At 36.4% G+C, this 22,948-nt stretch overlaps 1 protein-coding gene across 5 annotated transcripts in view; it reads right to left on the bottom strand.

The window, feature by feature from the left end:
* EVI5 (ecotropic viral integration site 5) overlaps positions 1-22,948 on the bottom strand; it is a 200,666-nt gene that overhangs the window by 160,104 nt on the left and 17,614 nt on the right. For all 5 annotated transcript variants that reach the window (XM_046014873.1, XM_046014881.1, XM_046014846.1 and 2 more), the window contains exon 2: positions 4,689-4,918. In XM_046014873.1, coding sequence (XP_045870829.1) covers positions 4,689-4,837 — 149 coding nt within the window. In that variant the 5' untranslated portion in view covers positions 4,838-4,918. The remainder of the gene's footprint in view (positions 1-4,688; positions 4,919-22,948) is intronic.

Genomic DNA, 22,948 nt, shown 5'->3' with positions numbered 1-22,948 from the left:
CATTGCTCTGGGTAGCATAGACATTTTAACAATATTTGCTCTTCCAATCCATGAGCATGGAAGGTTTTACCATTTCTTTGTGTCTTCCTCAATTTCTTTCATGAGTCTTCTATAGTTTTCTGAGTACAGATCCTTTGCCTCTTTAGTTAGGTTTATTCCTAGGTATCTTACGGTTTTTGGTGCAATTGTAAATGGGATCAACTCCTTAATTTCTCTTTCTTCTGTCTCATTGTTAGTGTATAAAAATGCAACTGATTTTTGTGGATTGATTTTATATCCTGCCATGTTGCTCAATTCCTGTGTGAGTTCTAGCAATTGTGGGGTGAAGTCTTTTGGGTTTTCCACATAGTGTATCATGTCATCTGTGAACAGTGAGTTTGACTTCTTCCTTGCCAATCTGGATGCCTTTTATTTCTTTTCGTTGTTATCTGATTGCCAAGGCTGGGACTTCTGGTACTATGTTGAGCAACAGTGGTGATAGAAGACATTCCTGCAGTGTTCCTGACCTTATAGGAAAAGCTCTCAGTTTTTCCCCATTGAGAATGATATTCGCTGTGGGCTTTTAGTATATGGCTTTTATGATATTGAGGTATGTTCCCTTTATCCCTACACTGTGAAGCATTTTAATCAAGAAAGAATGCTGTACTTTGTCAAATGCTTTTTCTGCATCTATTGAGAGGATCATATGTTTCTTGTCCTTTTCTTCTTTCTTTTATTAATGTAGTACATCACACTGATTGATTTGCAGATGCTGAATCACCTTTGAAGCCCAGGAATAAATCCCACTTGCTTATGTTGAATAATCCTTTTAATGTACTGTAAGGTCCTATTGGCTAGTATCTTGGGGAGAATTTTTGCATCCATGTTCCTCATGGATATTGGTCTGTAGTTCCCCCTTTTGGTTGGGTCTTTGTCCAGTTTTGGGATCAAGGTAATACTGGCCTCACAGAAAGAGTTTGGAAGTTTCCTTCCATTTCTGTTCTTTGAAACAGCTTCAAAAGAACAGGTATTAATTCTACAAAGTCGATTTCTAAGCAAACAATATTACCAGGGATAAAAAAGGCACTTCACAAGAGGGCATAACAAATCCAAATGTTTATATACTTAATAATACAACTTCAAATTATATGAAACAAAGACTAAAGGAATTTAAAGAGAAACAGACAAATCCAGAATTATAGTTGGAGGTTTCAGTACTCCTCTGTCAATATCTGATATCACAAGTAAGGAGAAAACCAGCAAAGATATAGTAGACTTAAACATTATCAATCAAACTTATTTGATCAATGTTAACAGAATTACTCCACCAAACAACAGCTGAATATACCTTCTTCTCAAATTCACATAAAATGTTTAACAAAATAAGACTGTATTCAGGACCATAAAACAAGTCTCAATAAATTTAAATGGCTACTGCTAAAGCAGGGCTTGAAAATAAATGCACAACATCAAACATCTATATTAGAAAAGATAATATAAGGACAGAGACAGTACATAAAATGTCAAAAATCCCAAGACAACTACAGATCAATATCCACCATGAACACAGATGCAAAAATTCTAAATATAATTTCAGCAGATCAAATTCAACAATATTTTATAAAGACAACGTATCATGACCAAGTGGGTTTATACCAGGAATGCAAAGTTGGTTTAACATTCAAAAATCAATGTAATTCATAAAAAAATTAAAAAAAAATAAATGTACTTCATTATATTAAACTATAAGAGGAATACCACATGACCATTTCAGTAAATGCAAGAAAAGCATTTGACAAAATCCAACACCTATTTCTTTTAAATTCTAAGCAAACAAGGAAGAAAAACAAACTTCCTCAATCTGATAAAAGCCATCTACAGAAATCTACAGTTAACATATTTAATGCTTTATCCCTAAGACTGGAAAACAACAATGCATGTTTACCACTTAAACTAAAATTTGTACTTGAGGTGCTAGCCAGTTGCCGTAAGGCAAGAAAGAGAAACAAAGGCTCCCAGATTGTAAAGGAAGAAGTAAAAGTGCCTTATTCACAGATGACAGGGTCACCTACATACAAAAATCTCATGGAATCAGAAAACAAAAACAACATAACCTACTAGAACAAGTTTAGCAAGGCAGCAGGATACACGAGGCAATAGAGTTCCAATCAAAATCTCAGCAAGTATTTTTGTGGAAATTAACAGCTTGATATAAAATTCACATGGGAATGCTAAGTTCCAGTAATAGTCAAACAGGAGAACTATCTGGAGAATTAACACTATCTGATTTCAAGACATAAAGTCACAGTAATCAAAACAGTAGTGTTTTGGCATTAAGACAGAAAACAGATCAATGGGATAGAGTAAGTCTAGAAATAGGCCTACCCATAGAAATAGGCCTACAACTAATTTTTGACCAAAGCTCAAAGGTACCTAAGTGAAGTAAAGGATAGGCTTTTCAATAAATGGTACATGAACAATTAAATATATATATTCAAAAAATGAATTTTGATCTATACTTTGTTCCATATACAAAACTAACTCAAAATGGATCAGACCTAAACATAAAACTTAAAACTATAAAACTTCTGTAAGAAATTATGAGTCAAGCTGTGTGACTTTGAGTGTCCCAAGAGCACAATCCATAAAAGAACAATTTCAAATTGGACTTCATCAAAATTTAAAACTTACATTCTTCAAAAGATACTATTTAAGAGAATGATAAGCTACAGATTGGGAAAAAAATATTTTAAAAGTATATATCTGATAAAAGCATATATCTGATAAAGAACTCATATCCCAAATATACAAAGAACTCTTGAAATACGATGATAAGAAAGCAAACAACAACAACAAAAGAAAGAAAGAAAGCAAATAACCTAATTTTTAATGGGCAAAAATTTCAAACAGAGAAGACACATCAATGGCAAATAAGCACATGAAAAGATGCTCAACACCATTAGAAATACAAATTAAAAATACAAGATACCAATAACTGTTAGAATGGCCAAGATTAAAGCCTAACCATACCAAGTATCAGCAAGGATGTAAACAAACTAAAAATTTCATACACTGATGGTGGAAATGTGAGAAAAGTACAGGCCCTTTGGAAACTGTTTGACAGTTAAATGTGCACCTATCATATAAACCAGTCATTCCAAATCTAGGTATCTGCCCAGGAGAAATGAAGCATACATCTATGTATACAAAGGCTTGTATACATAAATAATGTTCACAGCATTTCATAACAAAAAGTGAATAAACATGATATAATCCATACAATAGAATATTACTAAGCAATGAAAAAATGATCTATTCATGGACACAACATGGATGAATCTCAAAATAATTACTCTGAATAAAATACTCCATTTAAAAAAAAGTACATACTATATTATTCCATTTCTATAAAATTCTAGAAAATGCAAACTAATCTATAGTAACTGAAAGCCGATTAATGGCTGCCTGGGGATAAGAAAGGGGATAGTGAATTTGTTCATTTTCTTGAGTTTGGTTATTATTTCACAGAGAAATACATGTGTCAAAACCTGTCAAACGGCACACCTTAAATATGTGTACTTTATTATGTCAATTATATATGAAAAAAGCGGTTAGAAGTTGTCTCTGTGGGGTGCCTGGGTAGCTCAGTTGGGTAAATGTCTGCCTTTGGCTCAGGTCATGATCCCAGAGTCTTGGGATCGAGCCCCACATTGGGGTCCCTGCTCAATAGGGAATCTGCTTCTCCCTCTCCCTCTGCCTGTTGCTCCCCCTGTTGTGCTCTCTCTATTATTAGAAAAAAAACAAGTTAAAAATCTTAAAAAAAAAAAAAAAAAAAAAGTAGTTGTCTCTGTTATTACCCTTAAAGCCAGTGGTAGTATATATCCTGACTGAACACAAAGGGCTTTTCCAATAATTTTTTTGTAGCTGATGGCCAAAAGAGCTTCTGATAATAATATAGTGAAGGGCACACAGGATTCAGAGTATACATTGTCTGTGTATATATGTATATATGTGTGTATATGTATGTATGTATATATATACATAACAACTATTTTATTTCATTCCCATTAAGAGAGAAGGATACTTTGCCTTCCTTAAATAAATTAAGAGATTTCCCACTCTAAACCATAAATTAGGTATCTACCCTAAATTAAATTACTTTACAAATTAACCAAAGGGGACTAGTTTGAGAATTTAAATCAAAAATGGTAGTTTTAGGGGCACCTGGGTAGTTCAGTCAGTTAAGCATCTATTTGCCTTCAGCAAAGGTCATGATTCCAAGGTCCTAGGATCAAGCCCTGTGTCTCAGCAGGCGGTCTGCTTTTCTCTCTTCCTCTGTCCTTCCCGCTCCCACTCCCCCGACTTATGCTCCCTCTCAAATAAATAAAGTCTAAAAAAAAGAAAAGAAATGGTAGTTTTACTGCCTTAAAAAAAATTATAAAATTCAGGAACAATTTAGGGAATTTGCCATCTTAAGAAAATCTCTAAACCTATCTGAGCCAGAAGAAAATTTTAGTACTTTAGTTTTAAGACCAACTCCTCCAAAAAAGACTTAAATACTGTTAAGTAATTTTCATAAACAAGGAGCCAAAGACTAGAAAATAAACACTCAATGTAAGTACATTTTGATTATGGCATATATATATATATAAATGGATGGTTGAGCTCATATAACTGCAAAGAAAGAAAAGCCAAGCAACTTCACTCACCTATTTTGTTCCTCCAGTTTAGCCAGGAGTTCTAAGTCGTCGGGACTCAACTGTGAAGGGGAAGATGGTGAAAGGGCTGGTGTAGATAGTGTGGTAGATGAGGATGTAGTGTGTAATGAGGCAGATGGACTTGCCACCTGACTGGCCATCTGACTGACTGTATGTGATACTGTGTTCTTCACCCATGAGAGAGTAGAACTCAGCTTTTCTGCAACCTTGTCTGTCGCCACCTACGGATAAAAATGAAAGTTGAATATATTTTAGTTTTATTGCATTCATTACCAAGAACATGATAATCCTGTTAAGTTTTACTTAATAATGACCATCACAATATTTTCTTTGAGGTGATAAAGGTAAAACCTACTTTAGCAACAATTATCCTAACACCTGGCTTTTGGAAAATATTTTGGTTCTGTAACATGAACAAACTAGAACAGTGTTTTCCAAACTACAGGATAAAATCCATCAGGGAGTAATAAAACCAATATGACAGGTAACACCTGCATTTTTAAAAATGACAAAGAACATAAAATATCAGTGTAAATATACTGCCTTATGAAATTGTTGTTAACTTACATATATGTATTAAAACTATGTACTACCTGTACATATATTTATGGGTATATTTAGTTGGGATGTAAAATGTATTCTTTAGTCAAAAACATTTAAAAGCGGGGCGCCTGGGTGGCTCAGTGGATTAAGCCGCTGCCTTCGGCTCAGTTCATGATCTCAGGGTCCTGGGATCGAGCCCCGCATCGGGCTCTCTGCTCCGCGGGGAGCCTGCTTCTCCTCTCTCTCTGCCTGCCTCTCTGCCTACTTGTGATCTCTCTCTCTGTCAAATAAATAAATAAAATCTTTAAAAAAACAAAAAACAAAAACATTTAAAAGGAAAGGAATTAAAACATGTCCCCTGGGTGATGAGGATGGGGAAATGCTGTAACATGACCAATAAGTCAACAAAAACTGGGGTTGCTTAGCCTAAATAAGATGTAAGGAGACCCGTGGTACCTGCCTCCAAACAGCCTAAGAGTATTTTTGTAGAAAAGGGACTCTTTCTAGAGGAACAAAATTATGATAAATGGTTGAGTGAGCAGAGTGGGAGAGATGCAAGGCACAATTTTCACATAGAACTATTCTGAAGGGGCACCTGGGTTGCTCAGTGGATTGAAGCCTCTGCCTTCAGCTCAGGTCATGATCCCAGGGTCCTGGAATCGAGCCCCACATCGGGCTCTCTGCTCAGTGGCGAGCCTGCTTCCCCCCTCTCACTCTGCCTGCCTCTCTGCCTACTTGTGATCTCTCTCTGTCAAATAAATAAATAAAATCTTAAAAAAAAGAACTATTCTGAAATAGAACGGGATGACTATGAAGAGTAGACATCCCCACCAATGGCTATAATAAAGCAGCTATTATAAGAACCAAATGTCAGAAGTTGAAGATAACTTTGTTTTAAATGGGCAACCAGAATTTTAAAAACACTTAAGATCCCTATTTCTAAGATTAAGTGAATTACACATATGTCCGTAAAGTTACCATAAATTATGCCCATCTCCTAAGCAGATATGTATACAAATATGTATACAAATACAGCTGAAAAACAAAATATACATAAATAATATTTGAACATGGCATCATCACTTCACTAATAAAAAAAATAATAGCCATATTTGAATACCTATATAAAACCAAACATTCTTAAAATGATTTTAAAAATAAGGTGTTAATAGGCTTTTTAAGGGACCGTATTTTCTAAAAACTATCACAAAAAGGGCTCCTTGATTGTGAAGGACTTAGATTTTTTTTTTTTTTTTTTTTTTTTTTTTTTGACAGAGAGAAATCACAACTAGGCAGAGAGGCAGGCAGAGAGAGAGGAGGAAGCAGGCTCCCTGCAGAGCAGAGAGCCCGATGTGGGGCTCGATCCCAGGACCCTGGGATCATGACCTGAGCTGAAGGCAGAGGCTTTAATCCACTGGGCCACCCAGGTGCCCCATGAAGTACTTAGATATTTAAAGCTGAAAACTTTGACATGCTTTCATGTGCTTTGAGAAGATCTTAAATTTTATGTCACAGGTAAATGGCTAAAGCACTGCAAATTATTTTCGGATTCAGCACAGTCTCAGCTAATCTTAACTATATATAGCAATTCATACACACAGAAATTAAAATACCAAGGCATATAATCCCCACTGAGACAATTTTAGCAATCACTATTCTCCTCATGGGTTGCCCAATGCTTTTTTCCTCACCTCAATACACAGATGAGACTCTATCCCTCTGCCCCCCTCAAACCAGCAGGATTCTTTTTTTTTCTTTTCAGCATAACAGTATTCATTGTTTTTGTACCACAGCCAGTGCTCCATGCAATAAGGGCCCTCCCTAATACCCACCACCTGGTTCCCCCAGCCTCCCACCCCCCCCCTTCAAAACCCTCAGGTTGTTTTTCAGAGTCCATAGTCTCTCTTGGTTCACCTCCCCTTCCAATTTCTCTCAACTCCCTTTTCCTCTCCATCTCCCCATGTCCTCCACATTGTTATCCAGCAGGATACTTTGATGTAAGGAAAGGATAAAATGGAAAAGGGATTCTAAGATCAAAGTTAAGCAACTCAATATGAGGCTGGAACTTAAAAATTTGATAACAAGTGCTGAAAGGGCCAAAAAGTTTTATTAATCTTAGAATACCTCTCATTTTCAGGAACACATTTTAGAATTTACTTCTCTTGGAAACAGTATTACAGAAGGGACAAGGGAACTCTTACTATTGAGGGAAGAATCCCCAAGAAAGACAAGCAGGATACAGCATGGGGCCCAAGGAAAAAGAGAAATGGGCAGATCATTTAGGCTTCCAGGCAAAAGAAATCCTCACCAATGCAGAGACCAGCAGCACAGCTCCTCAGGGCAAAAAGCCAGACAGGAACCAAAGAAAGGAGCCATGGTATATCACAAGATAACCTATTGTGATTTGTTACCCTATTGATCTTTTCTATATAATTACAGCCACGAATTCAATTATCAGGATTGCACTAATTTGCATCCCCCAATCACAGTAAAACAGAATACCTAACACATAAATTTACAGAAAAATGTTACCCCTTAATAATACCAACCATTAATTTCAAGTATGCTTGCAACTTTTAAAAATTAATATTTCATATTTCCATTATATACAAGTTCTCTACTAGAATTAACTGTAGGAAAGGCAAAAGAGTCCTACTTTGCTTTTGTTTATTAAAACAAATTTATCATACCCCTTCTGCACACTGTAGCAACAGGCTTCCATTTAGAGAGTCTGGAATAATGAAGAGCACGATCCTGACATCCTTTCAACTTTGCTGAAATTCAGCTGATATGAGATTCAATCTAGAACTACTGAAGGCTCGTAACTCATCTTCATATGTTAAATACTGAAATATAACCGAAGTATTGCAGTTGCATTTTTAATAGTTTAATACGCATGGTTCTAGAAATCCCACAGGACTGATTTTTTTTCATATACCATCATGTTCTATTTTTCCTTTAACTCTATAGTACTTTTCCAAATCTTCACCCTGTCACCTCTAAATCTCCTATGGTAAACTGAGGTCATGAAGACATAGTAAATCTGACAATGCCATTACATCACAAAGTTCCTGTCTACCTCATAGAGGGGTTGGTTATGCATTTATTTTTAAATATGAACATATTTTGGAAAGGTTGAAACTATCATTAAAAATGCTTAGTAATCAGGCACAAATGACCACATAGTGCAGGGCTCCACTTACATAAAATATCCAGAATAGGCAAATCCAGAAACAGAAAGTAGATCAGTGGCTTCAAGGGCCCTGGCGAAAGACTGCTAACGTGCATGGGATATCTTTTTGGAGTGACAAAACGTTCTGGGATTGGAGTGTGATCATGGTTATACAACCTTGTGAATAGACTAAATGCCACTGAAATGCACCCTTTAAGTGAATGGATGGATTTATGGTATGTGATTTATTATCTCAGTTGTAAAAGAACTTAGTCAATCTCAGGAAACTTCATAATACATTATTCCAACGATACAAAAAAGGCAAAACAATGGAGACAGTAAAAAGATCAGTAGTTGCTAGGAGTTGGGAATAGGGAGAGATGAATGGGCAGAGCACAGAGGATTTTTAGGATAGTAAAAATAGTCTGTGTAATACCATCATGATGGATATGTGTCATTGCACATTTGACCAAATCCATACAAAGCACAACAAACACTAAGAGTGAACACTAATGTAAAGTAAGGATTTTGAGTGATTATGATGTGTCAATGTAGGTACAACACTGATAACACATGTACCACTCTGGTAGAGAATGCGTGTTGGGGAAGGGGCCGGGAGTATATGGGAAATCTCTGTACTTTCCACTCAATCTTGTTATGAATCTAAAACTGTTCTAAAAAAGCAAAATCTTAATAAAATAACAAAGTTTAGTAGGAATCTCAGATATCACTACAATATTTTAATAGGATCTCCCATGAAAAACAATCATGGTTCCTCTATTGCTTTGTATTTTAAGTTATACGGATGCTCTTAACTCCCCAAAATGACTATTTTTATTTCTTTTCTAATTTTTAATTATTATTTTAATTCCAGTGTAGTAATCACAGAGTGATGTATTAGTTTCAGGTGTACACTATAGTGGCTTAACAATTCTGTATATTAGTGCTTATCGAGACAAGTATACTCTTATTAATTACCTTTACCTATTTCACCCACCCCTCAACTACCTCCCCTCTGGTAACTATCAGTTTGTTCTCTACAGTTAAGAATCTGTTTTGGAGGGTTGCCTGGCTGGTTCACTCAGTAGAGCATGTAACACTCAATCTCAGGGTCCTGAGTTCAGGCCCCTGTTGGGCAGAGTCCTACTTAAAAGTTTTATTTTTGTTTTGTCTCCCTTTTTTCCACTGTTTGTTTCTTAAATTATACATATGAGTGAAATCATATGCTACTTTTCTTTCTCTGACTTATTTCGCTTAGCATTATATTCTCTAGCTCCATCCATGTTGTTGCAAATGGCAAGTCTTCATTTTATGGCTGAATAATATTATATATATCCTATATAACACGTATATAGGATATATATAACCTATATAATGTGTGTATATATATGATATAGGTGTGTATAATATAACATATATATATATATATGATATATCTCACCTCTACTTTATTCATTCATCTATCAATGGACACTTGGGCTGCTTCCATAATTTGGCTACTGTAAATAATGCTGCAATCAGTGTAAGGATGCATACATCCTTTTCAGTTAGTGTTTTCATCTTCTTTGAGTAAATACCCATTAGTGCGATTACTGCAGCATATGGGAATTCTATTTTTAATTTTTGGAGGAAAATCCATACAGTTTTCCACTGTGGCTATGACAGTTTGCATTCCTATCCACCCTGCAAAAGGACTCCTTTTTCTCCACATCCTTGCTAACACTTGTTTCTTGTGTTTTTGATGTTAACCATTGTTAGGTATGAGGTGGTTTTGATCTGCATTTCCCTGATGCTGGGTGATGCTGAGGACCTTTCAATTTGTCTGCTGGCCATCTGTATGCCTTCCTTGGAGAAATATCTTTCATGTCTTCCGCTCATTTTTAATTGTATTACATGTTATTTGTGTGCTAATTTGTGTAAGTTCTTTATATATTTTGGATACTAACCCTTTATTGGATATGTCATTTGCAAATACCTTCTCCCATTCTGTCAGTTGTCTTTAAGTTTTGTTGATTAGATCCTTTGCAGTGCAGAAGTTTTTATTTTTATATATTTCCAATAGCTTATTCTTGCTTTTGTTTCCCTTGCCTCAGGAGACATATCTAGAAAAATACTGCTATGGCCAATGTCGGAGAAATTACTGCCTGTGCTCTCTTCTACGATTTTTATGGTTTTAGGTCTCCCATTTAGATCCTTAATTCTATTTTTGTGTGTGGTGTAAGAAAGCGGTCCAGTTTCCCCCAACGTTATTTGCTGAAGAGACTATCTTTTTCTTGTTACATATTCTTGCATCCTTTGTCAAGGATTAATTGACCACATAATCATGGGTTTATTTCTGGGCTCTTCATTCTGTTCCATTGTTCTATGTGACTGCATTTTGTGCCAACACCATACTATTTTGATGACTCTAACTTTGTAGTATATTTGAAATCTGGGATTGTGACACATCTAGCTTTTCTTTTTCAAGACTGCTGTGGCTATTTGGTTTCTTTTGTAGTTCCAAATTTTAAGATTGTTTATTCTAGTTCTGTGAAAAATGCTGTTGGTATCCTGATAGAGACTGCAAATATCTAGATTGCTTTGGGTAATATGGACGTTTATCAGTATCTTCCAATTCATGAGTATGGAATGTCTTTCCGTTTGTTTATCTCATCTTTAATTTCTTTCATTGATATTTTATAGTTCTCAGGGTACAGGTCATTCACCTCCTTCGTTAAATTTATTCCTAGGTATTTTATTATTATTGGTACAATTACAGATGGGATTGCTTTCCTAATTTCTTTTTCTGCTGCTTCATTATTTGTGTATAGAAATGCAAAGGATTTCTAAATATTGATCTTGTATCCTGCAGCCTTATGGAATTCCTTTAACAGTTTTAGTAGTTTTTCTGTGGAGTCTTTAGAGTTTTCTATATATAGTATCATGTCTTCTACAAATAGTGACAGTTTTACTTCTTCCTTACCAATGTGAATGCCTTTCATTCCTTTCTTCATGTCTGATGCTGCAGCTAGGACTTCTAGTACTATGCTGAATAAAAGTGATGAGAGTTGGGGTGCCTGGCTGGTACAGGCCATAGAGCATGCAACTCTTTATCTCAGGGTTGTGAGTTCAAGCCCCACATTGGTTCTGTTCAAACTTTCTATTTCTTTCTGATTCAGTTTTGAGAAGTTGTAGGTCTCTAGAAATTTATCCATTTCTTCTAGGGTGTCCAATGTGTTGGCATATAATTTTTCATAATACTCCCTTATGACCCTTTCTATTTCTGTGATATTGGTTATTTCTTCTCTTTCATTCTTGATTTTTTTTTTTTTTTATGAGTCTAGCTAAAGGCTTATCAATTTTGTTGATCTTTTCAAAGAACCAGCTCCTGGTTTCATTGATCTGTTCTACTGGTTTTTTTTTTTTTTTTAATCCATTCCATAACCCTGTATCTTTTGATTGGAGCATTAAGTCCATTTACATTCAGAGTAATTATTGATAGCTATGTATTTATTGCCATTTTGTTGTTTGCTTCATGGTTGTTTTTTGTAGTTCTTCTCTGTTCCTCTCTTCCCTTACTCTCTTCTCTCATGATTAGTTGGCTTTCTTTAATGATATACTTAGTTTCCTTTCTCTTCTTTTCTCCATACCTATAACTGGTTTTTAATTTGTGGATACCAGTTTGAATATAACATCTTCCGCATATAGTAGTCTATATTAAGTTGGTGATCACTTAAGTTTGAGCCCATTCTTTACTCTTCTCCCTCCCAAACCCCACCATGTTTTAGGTATATGGTGTCATACTGTATATCCTTTTATTCTGTAAATTCTGTACTGGTTTTTACAGACATACTTATTTTTACTGCTTTTGTGCTTCCTACTTTTCTCTTACTTATGGTCTTTCCTTTCCACTCAAAGAGTCCCATTTAACATTTCTTGTAGAACTGGTTTAGTGATCAGGAACCCATTAGTTTTTGTTTACCTGGGAAACTCTTGATTTCTCCTTCTATTTCGAATGATAGCCTTACTGGATAGAGTATTCTTGGCTGCAGATTTTCTCCTTTCAGCACTTCGAATATATCATGCCACTTCCATCGGCCCTGCAAAGTTTTTCCTGAAAAATCCACTGATAGTATTATGGGGTTTCCCTTGTATGTAACTGTTTTCTTCTGCAAATTTTAGAACTCCTTCTTTATCACTATTTTTTGCCATTTTAAATATTATGTGTCTTGGTTTGGACCTCCTTGGATTGATTTCTGACTGCCTCAATTAATAATATATATCAAAAATGATTACTGAAACTTACTCTTGGAACCAGCCACCAAGCTGTTGAGAAACCTAAACTGGCCCACACAGGGACCACAAGGAGAGGTCAAGTACAGGCAGTCTGGCTAATAGCTGGGGTTCCAGCATCAACCACTAGATAGGAATGTGAATATACCATCAAATGATTCCAGACCCTAGATGAAGAATCAACCCCAGCCTCTGAGTCCTCTCAGCTTCTCTGCTTCACAGGCTTTTTTTTTTTTTTTTTTTTTTTTTATTTATTTATTTGACACAGAGAGAGAGAGAGATCACAAGTAAAGCAGCAGGCAGAGAGAGAGGGGGAAGCAGGCTCCCTGCAGAGCAGAGAGCCCAATGCAGGGCTCGATCCCAGGACCCTGAGACCATGACCTGAGCCGAAGGCAGCGGCTTAACCCACTGAGCCACCCAGGCGCCCCTTCACAGGCATTTTTGAAGCAGAGACAAGCCCTTCTGCTAATGCTCTGTCCAAATTCCTGACCTGCAGAATCCACGGAATACTAAAGCAATTATTTTAAGCTATTAAGTTTTATGGTGGTTTGGTATACAGCTACAGTACCTGGAACAATATCATACTATCTCACAAAATTAAAATATTTAACAAAACTTGAAATGAAATGAAATCAGGAAATTAAAGTATAATTAGCAAAGACACCATTCTGAACTTGTTTTTGAGGGGATCAAGGGCTCAGATGGTTGAGAAAAAACATCTTTTTACATACCTGTAGTGTGATATAAGTAGATACAAGGACTAAGAAATGTAAATAGACATTAGAACCAGAGAATTAGATTAATGCTTCAGAGGCCTGAGAGAACAGCATTTAATTCAGTTAGGAAAATTTATCATTGATTTGTGGCTCAGAGTCAAATGCATTTAAACCACATCATTACTTTTCCACTACTATTAAAATGGCATTTTGATTAGCATGCTAAAGCAATGCCAAGAAATCAGAATTTCAAGGAAGCCTTTTGTTTAGCAAGTAGGCTATCTTCTTAAAGTAAGAATCTTATTTTGGGGGACATGTGGTTAAGCAACTGCCTTGGGCTCAGGTCATAATCCCAGGGTCCTGGGATCAAGCCCCACATGGGGTTCTCTGCTCAGTGGTGCACCTGCTTCTCCCTCTCCCTCTGCCTGCTGCTTTGCCTACTGTGCTCTGTCTCTGATAAATAAATAAAATCTTTTTTTTTTTTTTAATCTTGTTTTCAGGGCTCCTGGGTGGCGCAGTGGGTTAGGCCTCTGCCTTCGGCTCAGGTCATGATCTCAGGGTCCTGGGATCGGGGCCCCATCGGGTTCTCTGCTCAGCAGGGAGCCTGCTTCCCCCCTCTCTTCGCCTGCCTCTCTGCCTACTTGTGATCTCTGTCTGTCAAATAAATAAATAAAATCTTTAAAAAAAAAAATCTTGTTTTCTGAGTGATAGATATAATTAATTCGTTATAAACATTTTTATTATAAAATAAATCATAAATATATTTATGTTTTACTATAAATATTTATTTATTTATTATATGTATTCTCACTAAGAGACTAAAAATAGAAACATTTCGGTACAGATATACAAAAGAGCTTAGTTCAATGGCAAAGCAGTTTGTAATTAAATTTACATTTTAAAAACTTGGGTCACAGTTATAAAAAGGAATGAAGTGCTGACAGATTTAACATGGATAATCTTGAAAACATTATGCTAAGTCAAAGAAGCCAGGCACGAAATACCAGATATGATTCCGTTTATAAGAAATGTCCAGAATAGGCATTATCTATAGAAAGAAGGTTGATTAGTGATTGCTTAGAACTGCAGAGAGTGGAGGGGCAGTGAGCTACAACTAAAGAGTTCAAGGTTTCTTTTTGAGATAATGAAAACCACTGACTTGTACACTTTAAATGGGAAATTGTATAGTGTATGAATTATATATTAAGAAAGCTGCTCTGGGGGCGCCTGGGTGGCTCAGTGGGTTAAAGCCTCTGCCTTTGGCTCAGGTCATGATCCCAGCGTCCTGGGATCGAGCCCCGCATCGGGCTCTCTGCTCCGCAGGGAGCCTGCTTCCTCCTCTCTCTCTGCCTGCTTCTCTGCCTAGTTGTGATTTCTCTCTGTCAAATAAATAAAATATTTAAAAGAAAAAAAAAAGAAAGAAAGCTGCTCTGAAAAATTTGGTATGAACAAATTGCTCCATAAAATAACAGAGTAGATTCCGATGCAGGGAATCCTTGACCACTCTCTTCGTTATGAATCAAGTTTGTATTTTGAACATGACCACTTTAAAACCCTCTGACCTTCTCTACTCTGGACTGGTTGCCTTCTACTCCTGGTGCTCAACTGTCCCTGGGGAGCTCCCTTCACTGTGATCCAGGTATTTCCTTCATCCCTCTTTGGACTGGACAATGTTTCCAAAACCCCTTGTCTTTTTCTTCCTTTTTCTTGATACATTCTCTCATTTTGGTGAGATACCTCCTCTCATAGCTTCCTGAAAGGTAAGTTTAAGACACTGCCTATGTGAAAATATTTATTCTACTGTAACACTTAAAAATTCGGCTGCATTATAAACCAAATTGGAAATAATTTTCCCTCAGATTTTTGAAGATACTGCCTTCAGTTGTCTTTTACCTTCCATTATTTTTGATGAAGAGTCTGAAACCACTCTTACATTAATTATCCTATTTCCCTTCACTTCTCGGAACTTCTCCCTCTTCTCTTTGGTCCCTTAGTTGAAGTTTGCAATGAAATGCCTTGATGCAAATATTTTTTTATTTTATTTAGCACGTTGATGGGCTCTTTTAACTTACAAACTCATGACTTCAGTTCTGGGAAGTTTTCCTGATTTATTTGTTTGATGATATATTTCCTTTATTTCTTCTCTTTCTTAGATTCTACTTCCAGCATGTCTACTTACTACTGATATTAAGCCTCAGCTTCTTATTTGTAAAACAGAGATAATAATAATAAAATGTAGACAAAGTATTTGGCATATACCTAGCACTCAATAAACGCAGCTATTTTCCTACTTTCATTTTTTTCTTCTCTTTTCCCTGGCTTTTATAACAATATATTCTGAGGGTTTTCCTTCTACTTTTCAGGACTCTCCTTTGTTGGATCCTTTCTCTGCTCTATCAGATGTTCTCCCCACAAATCTATCTTTGGCCACTTTTTCTTTTAATCTAGGCTGGATCAATACGAACTCCATACCCAGGTTCTAGGCATTTCTACCACTTACTAGCTGTCTGACCTTAGGCAATTTACTTTAACCGCCGATGCCTCAATCCCTCTTCTGACAAAAGTAGATTAATAAGCATATCAATTGGGATGCTTGTGTGGCTCAATGGGTTAATTGTCTCCCTTGGCTCAGATCCCAGGGTCCTGGGATTAGAGCCCCGAGTCTGCTTCTCCCTCAACCTCTGTTCCTCCCCACCCCTCTAGTGTGGCGCACACACACTCTCTCTCTCTCCCTCTCTCAAATGAATACACTCTTTAAAAAAAAAAAAAAAAAAAAAAAAAAAAAAAAAAAAAAAGGCATATCAATCCTATACTCTTTCCATGAAAATTAAACGTTTCATGACACTTAGAACACTACCTGGTATAGTAAGCACTCAAATGTTTTCCATTATATACTACTACCTCTACTACCTCTGTTATTACTACTATTACTACTATTACTACAATTACTACTAAAAAGGCCCATCCATGTCTTCCCAACAGATCTCCTAAGCTGCTTCTTACAGAGATGTAAACTAACTATACATTTCAGAACTATATTTGGAATCTTGCTTGTTTCTTGTCCCCATCTCTAACAGTTTACAAAGAATCATCTTCCTACTCCTCCTCCAGACCTCTGCTGTTACTGATGGTCTCAAAATCAGTATGTTACTATTTCTTAAAGAATTTCACTCATAACTTAAGCAAGGGAGATACCTGAATACTGACTAGCATAATGAGCCATATTCTGATAACCTCAGCACATTAAGGAATTGCCAAGAAAAATATACTGTCAAAACTGAAGGGAACAAGGGTTCATTTACAAATATTTTAGCACCTGTTATTTCTGAGGTTTGATACTATTTAAAATACCTAACTAACCCTACAAAGAAAAAAGGTATAGTAGAGGAAAAAACTCCTGAAGGAAAGGAATAGAAGTAATGCTTTTTAAAGATTATTTACAAAACATGACAACACTCAAAAACTCTAGGCGATATAATACATGAGTAGTACGTCCAACTATTAGACGCAAAGTTTGAAGAACACACCGAAATGCAGGATAAATTCACAGATTTTGCTTTATCCAATTAAATCTCAATTTCCAAGGGTATACAACCAATTTCTTCAGCTTTTCCTCATACAAATAAAATTGGTACATTTTATTTGTACTTTGTACATACTTTGTAGTTTATAAAATAGTTTCACACAGCTGATCCTTAACAGATCTGAGAAGGAAACAGTCCAGTGTTACTCATTTAACAAGTATTTCTTTATTCAGAACCTCCTCTAAAGTACTTTACTGGGTGTTGAATACATATGAACATATAGTCAAAAACAAAACAGACAAGTTCTTTCTCCTCATCGAGCTAGTTGAAAGTAAAAGACTGAACAAACAAATGCAGAGAAAGATATATGACATAAGGGCAACAAACAATAACTTAATTTGATAGAATGGTTAAGGACTTTCTCAAGAGGCAATATTCAACTTAAGATCTAGAAGATGAGCAAGCAGCAGCCACTTGTACAAAGAGCTAGGCAAAAAAAAAGGCGGGGGGGGGGGGGGGGTAGGGACGACATGTACAAAGTCCATGAGGAATTTAAAAGCTTGGTGGGTTAGAGAAGGGCTCTCCAATACAAATACGAGGTTAACCACAAATGCAAACCACACTAGTTATTTTAAATTTTCTAGGAGCTATACTTGAGAAAGTAAAAAGTAAGTGAATTTATACCTTTTATTTAACCCAAACATATGCAAAACATTATTTCAACAAATATCTAATGAAATATTTTACATTCTTTAATACTAAGTCTGAAATGCAGTGTGTATTTTACACTTACAGCACATCTCAATTTAGACTAGCTACAGCTTAAGTGTTCAATAGTTAATGTGGCTAGTGGCCTCCATGTCGAACAACACAAGTTAGAAGAACTAAGAGGAGACCATTATGGCTAACACATAGTAATTTAAATGAAAGTGTAGAAAGATGAAAAGTCAATGGGTGCCCAATCATTAAGGGTCTTATAAGAAAGTAATTTGGAATCTATTTGGAGTAGAATTGGCAGTCACAAGGGTTTTAAACATGCAAAGAAAAATTTTCTTTTCTGTTTTACAAAAAGAGTACTCTGGGACACCTGGGTGGCTCAGTCAGTTAAGCATCTGCCTTTGGCGCAGGTCCTAGAGTCTTGGGATCCAGTCCCATATGGATCTCCTTACTCAGCAGGGAGCTTGCTCTTCCCTCTGCCTACCACTCCCCCTGTGTGTGTGCGCTTCCACGCCCTCTCTCTCTCTCTCACTTTCTCTGACAAATAAATAAATAAAATGAAAAAAAAAAGAGTACTCTTTTTAAACAACAAATTACAGAGGAAAAAACAAGTAGGGAGACTAGCAAGAAGACTATTACAGAAGTATGGGTGAGATACAATTAAGGTTTAGGCTATTGTGGGGGCAGGAGAGACAAAGAAAATAGATGCAGACAAAACAGATGCATGCAAGATATTATGGAAGTCAACACAAATTAACTTTTTGGGGGGCACCTGGGTGGCTCAGTGGGTTAAAGCCTCTGCCTTCAGCTCAGGTCATGATCTCAGGGTCCTGGGATCGAGCCCCGCATCGGGCTCTCTGCTCCGCAGGGAGCCTGCTTCCTCCTCTCTCTCTCTGCCTGCCTCTCTGCCTAGTTGTGATTTCTCTCTGTTAAATAAATAAAATATTAAAAAAATAAAAAATAAATAAATAAAATCAGATATAATACCCTCTGCTGGTAATATATTATTCTTCCATAATTCAAAAATAAAAATAATCCATTAGGATGTGGGTAAGTAATGCCTCCTATACATATACCAGCAAAGTCCTCAATTAAAAGGCCTATAGGTCTCTTAATAATTCTTTTGTATTTTGAAAAATGAAAAGGAAAACTTTAACTTCAGTTAATATACCTAGAAGTCTAAAATTAAAATCTACAGATAACATTTTCGAACCCAAGCTCCAAAGAACAATAGCATATTAAAGTCAAATATTGGAGTGCCTGGGTGCATCAGCTGGTTAAGGCACAGACTTTTGATTTCGGCTCAGATCATGATCTTAGGATTGTGATAATGAGCTGTACAAAGGGCTCTGCATGGAGCCTCCTTAAGATTCTCTCTCCTTCTCCCTCTATTTCTCCATCACCCTCTCTTCCTTTCTTAAAAAAAAAAGTAGCCAAATATCATGACTTCAAAATCAGTGCCAAATTCCTACAGCCAAAGTAGAAGTAGTAGTTCAGAAGCTAACCATGACTACTCTTCAGAAGAAACAAGGTGACCTTACATGCTATCTGACAATGACTCAAAAATCTTGCTACCTCAGCCTCAGGGATTTAATATTCCCTCTCAGTTCTTTACTTCCAATACAACTCTATCAATTTCACTCAACAAATACTTAATAAGGGTAAGTACAGGGCCAGGCATTGAGTGGGATGATGAGTAAGACACATGGTTCCTGTCTTGTTCTATCCTCAAGTAGCTCACCACTAATGGAGTATGAGGAGAAAAACATGGAAACAATTACAATATAACAAATGCCACAGAAAAGTATATACAGTTGACCCCTGAACAACACAGGGGCTAGGAGTACCAACCCTCACACTACCTATGCAGTCAAAAATCCATTTACAGTTGACCCTTGAACAACTTCGGTTTGAACTGTATACATCTACTTTATACAGACTTTTTACAATACAGTACTATAAACGTATTTTCTCTTCCTTACGATGGTCTTAAAACCATCTTTTCTCCAGATTACTTTATGTAGTATATAATATACATAACAGAAAATGTTAATCAACTGTTTATGTTATCAGTAAGGTTTCCAGTCAACAGTAGGCTATCAGTAGTTAAGTTTTGGGGGAGTCAAAAGTAATACATGGATTTTCAACAATGCAGGGGCTCAGCACTCCCTAGGCCCCATGTTGTTCAAGGGTCAACGGTACTGTCATTCTTTCTGGCCACACAACATCTGAATCCCCATTAGTCTGGGATTTTCCATGTAAGTCTAAAAAGTACCATGTACTCATTTCTCCTCGTCTCCCTTGAAAATAATTCATAAGCATGAGACCAAGTGTCCCACATCTACGTATATATTTCTCTCTTTTTTTCATCTGTTACCCTCAAATCTAGTAGCTTAATACACCAAGTATTTATCATCTCACAGTTTCAGCAAGTCAGGAATTAAGCTATAGTTTAGCTGAGTGATCCTACTCAGGACCTATCATAAAGTTGCAGACAAGATCTTGTCCAGTGCTATAATCTCTGAAGGTCTGACTAAGGCTGGAAGATCTGCTTCAAGATGTCTCCTGCACATGGTTATTGGCAGAAGGCTTCAGTTCCTCACATGAGAAACTCTCTAGAAAGCTGGTGAGTATCCTCACAACGTGGCAGCTGGCTTCCCCCAGAACAAATGAGCAAAACACAAGATGTAATAACTTATATGACCTTGCATTTTAAGTCACACTCATTTTTGCAATAACCTAATTGATTCCACAGATCAATTCTATTTAGTGCGAAAGGAAACTACACAGAATGTAAATCAGGAGCTGGGGTTATCAGTGCTAAGTACCTTATGTAACATATTGTGGCTATATGTTGTATTGTTTATAAATACATACATATTCATGAGTGTAAAAACGTTATGTTTGGAAAGAGAGGAGGCACCATGGTTACAAGTGCATTTGTAATTGCATTTGTTTTCTTTGTTAAGGTGGGTGATGGGAATACAGGCATTTATTACACTTTTCTTTATACATTCTGAGTTTGAATACTTCATTACAAAAAAAAATCAATGCTCTGCATAAAGTAAAAGAGTATTTTCAAACACATTACTTTGAGCACATATATTAGTAGAGCTGTTTTGAAGGACTATTTGGAAGTATATATAACAAAATTTATATGTACATAAGCTAACTCAGGAATCTGTCCAAAAGAATTATTTACCCAAATAAACAAGGATCTATGTACTAAAATTAATCACAGAACTATTTCTAATAGCAAACAACTGGTGATAACCCCGATGTCCATTAAAGAATGAGCAAATAAGTTAGGACACCACCATACAACAGAATGCAGCCATTAAAAAAAAAAAAATGAAATTCCCAATATGATGGAACCAATCAGTTATTGGTGAAGAATAGGATATGCAGTATAATTCCATTTTTTGATAGGTTATATATCAAACTATTTACAACCACTTCAAGAGAATGAAAATTAAGCAAGAGAAATAAAAGCAGAGAGAGAAAACTTCCCTCTTGTGTTTTAAAGACCTCCATTCTTGGGGCACCTGGGTGGCTTAGTGGGTTAAGCCTCTGTCTTCAGCTCAGGTCATGGTCCCAGGGTCCTGGGATCAAGCCCTGCATCAGGCTCTCTGCTCAGCGGGGAGCCTGCTTCTCCCTCTCTCTCTGCCTGCCTCTCTGCCTACTTGTGATCTGTCTGTCAAATAAATAAATAAAATCTTAAAAAAAAAAAAAAGACCTCCATTATCAAAATTCTTTACTATCCTCTACAGGCATACCTCAGAGATACTGTGGGTTCTGTTCCAGACCAGTGCAATAAAGTGAATGTAGCAATAAAGAGGCAAATGAATTTTTTGGTTTCCCAGAGCATATGAAAGTTTACAATGTAACTGTAGTCTATTAAGTGTGTAAAAGCATGTCTGAGAAAACAATGCACATACCTAATTTAAAAATATTTTATTGCTAAAAAATGCTCACCATCTGAAATTTCAGCAAGTTGTAATCACTGATCACAGATCACCATGACAAATAATAATGAAAAGGTTTGAAATATTGTGACAATAACCAAAATGTGACAGATACACAAAGTAATAAGCAAATGCTGTTGGACAAAATGGTGCCAATAGACTTGCTTAGCCACGGTTACCACAAACCTTCCATTTGTAAAAAAAAAACAGTACCTGCAAACACAATGAAACAAAGCACAATAAAATGAGGTATGCCTATACTTTGGTAATTTCTGTGGTTGTTTTGGTTTTGTGTCAAATAGACTTTATTTTTTAGAATAGTTTTAGGTTCACAGCAAAACTCAGCAGAAGGTACAGAGATTTCCCAAATCCCCTTGCCCTCACACATACATAGCCTTCAATACCAATGTACTCCATCAGATAGAATATTTGCTACCACTGATGAAACTAATGACACACCATTATCACCCAAAGTCCATCATTTACATTAGGGTACACTCTTGTGCTGTACATTCTATAGTTTTGGACAAATGTGTAATGACAAGTATTCCTCATCATAGTACCACACAGAGTAGTTGTACTGCCCTAAAAACCCTTCTGTGCTCTGTTTCGCCCCACTCCCCCCAACTCCTGGCAACCACTTATCTTTTCACTGTCTCCACAGTTTCACCTTTTTCAGAATGTCATAAATGGAATCACCTTGTGTATAATCTTTTCAGACTAGCTTCTATCACTTAGAAATAAGCATATAAGGGGAGACTCGGTGGCTCAGTTAAGCGTCTGACTCCTGATCTCAGGGTTGTGAGTTCAAGCCCTGCACTGGGCTCCACACTAGGTGTGAAGCCTACTTTAAAAAAAAAAAAAAAAAAAAAAAAAAAAGTAGAGGAAGGAATGGAGAATTTAAGTATCCTCCATGTCTTTTCACGGCTTGATGGCTCATTCTGTCTTAGCACTGAATATTATTCCATTGTCTTGATGTACCAATTTATTTATCCATTCAATTGCTGAAAGGTATCTTGAGTTCAAGTTTCAGCAATTAGGAATAAAGCAGGTTTTTGTGCAGACATAGTTTTTCAAATCCTTTAGGTAAACACCAAGAAGTAGGACTTCTGAACTACAGTCATATAAACTTCTGAATTTAGTTTTATAAGAAATTGCCAAACTGTATTCTAAACTGGGTGTAGCATTTTGCATTCCCACCAATGATGAATGAGAGTTGCTGTGGCTCTACAGCTTTACCAGCATTTGGTGTTTTCAGTGTTCTAGATTTTGGCCATTCATTCCACTAGGAGTATAGTGGTATCTCATCATTGTTTTAATCTGCATTTCCCTCATGACACAT

Source organism: Meles meles, chromosome 1 (assembly GCF_922984935.1).
Source record: "Meles meles chromosome 1, mMelMel3.1 paternal haplotype, whole genome shotgun sequence".
NCBI lineage: Eukaryota > Metazoa > Chordata > Mammalia > Carnivora > Mustelidae > Meles > Meles meles.
The sequence above is the reverse complement of the archived record's forward strand: the minus strand, read 5'-3'. Positions and strand labels throughout refer to the sequence as shown.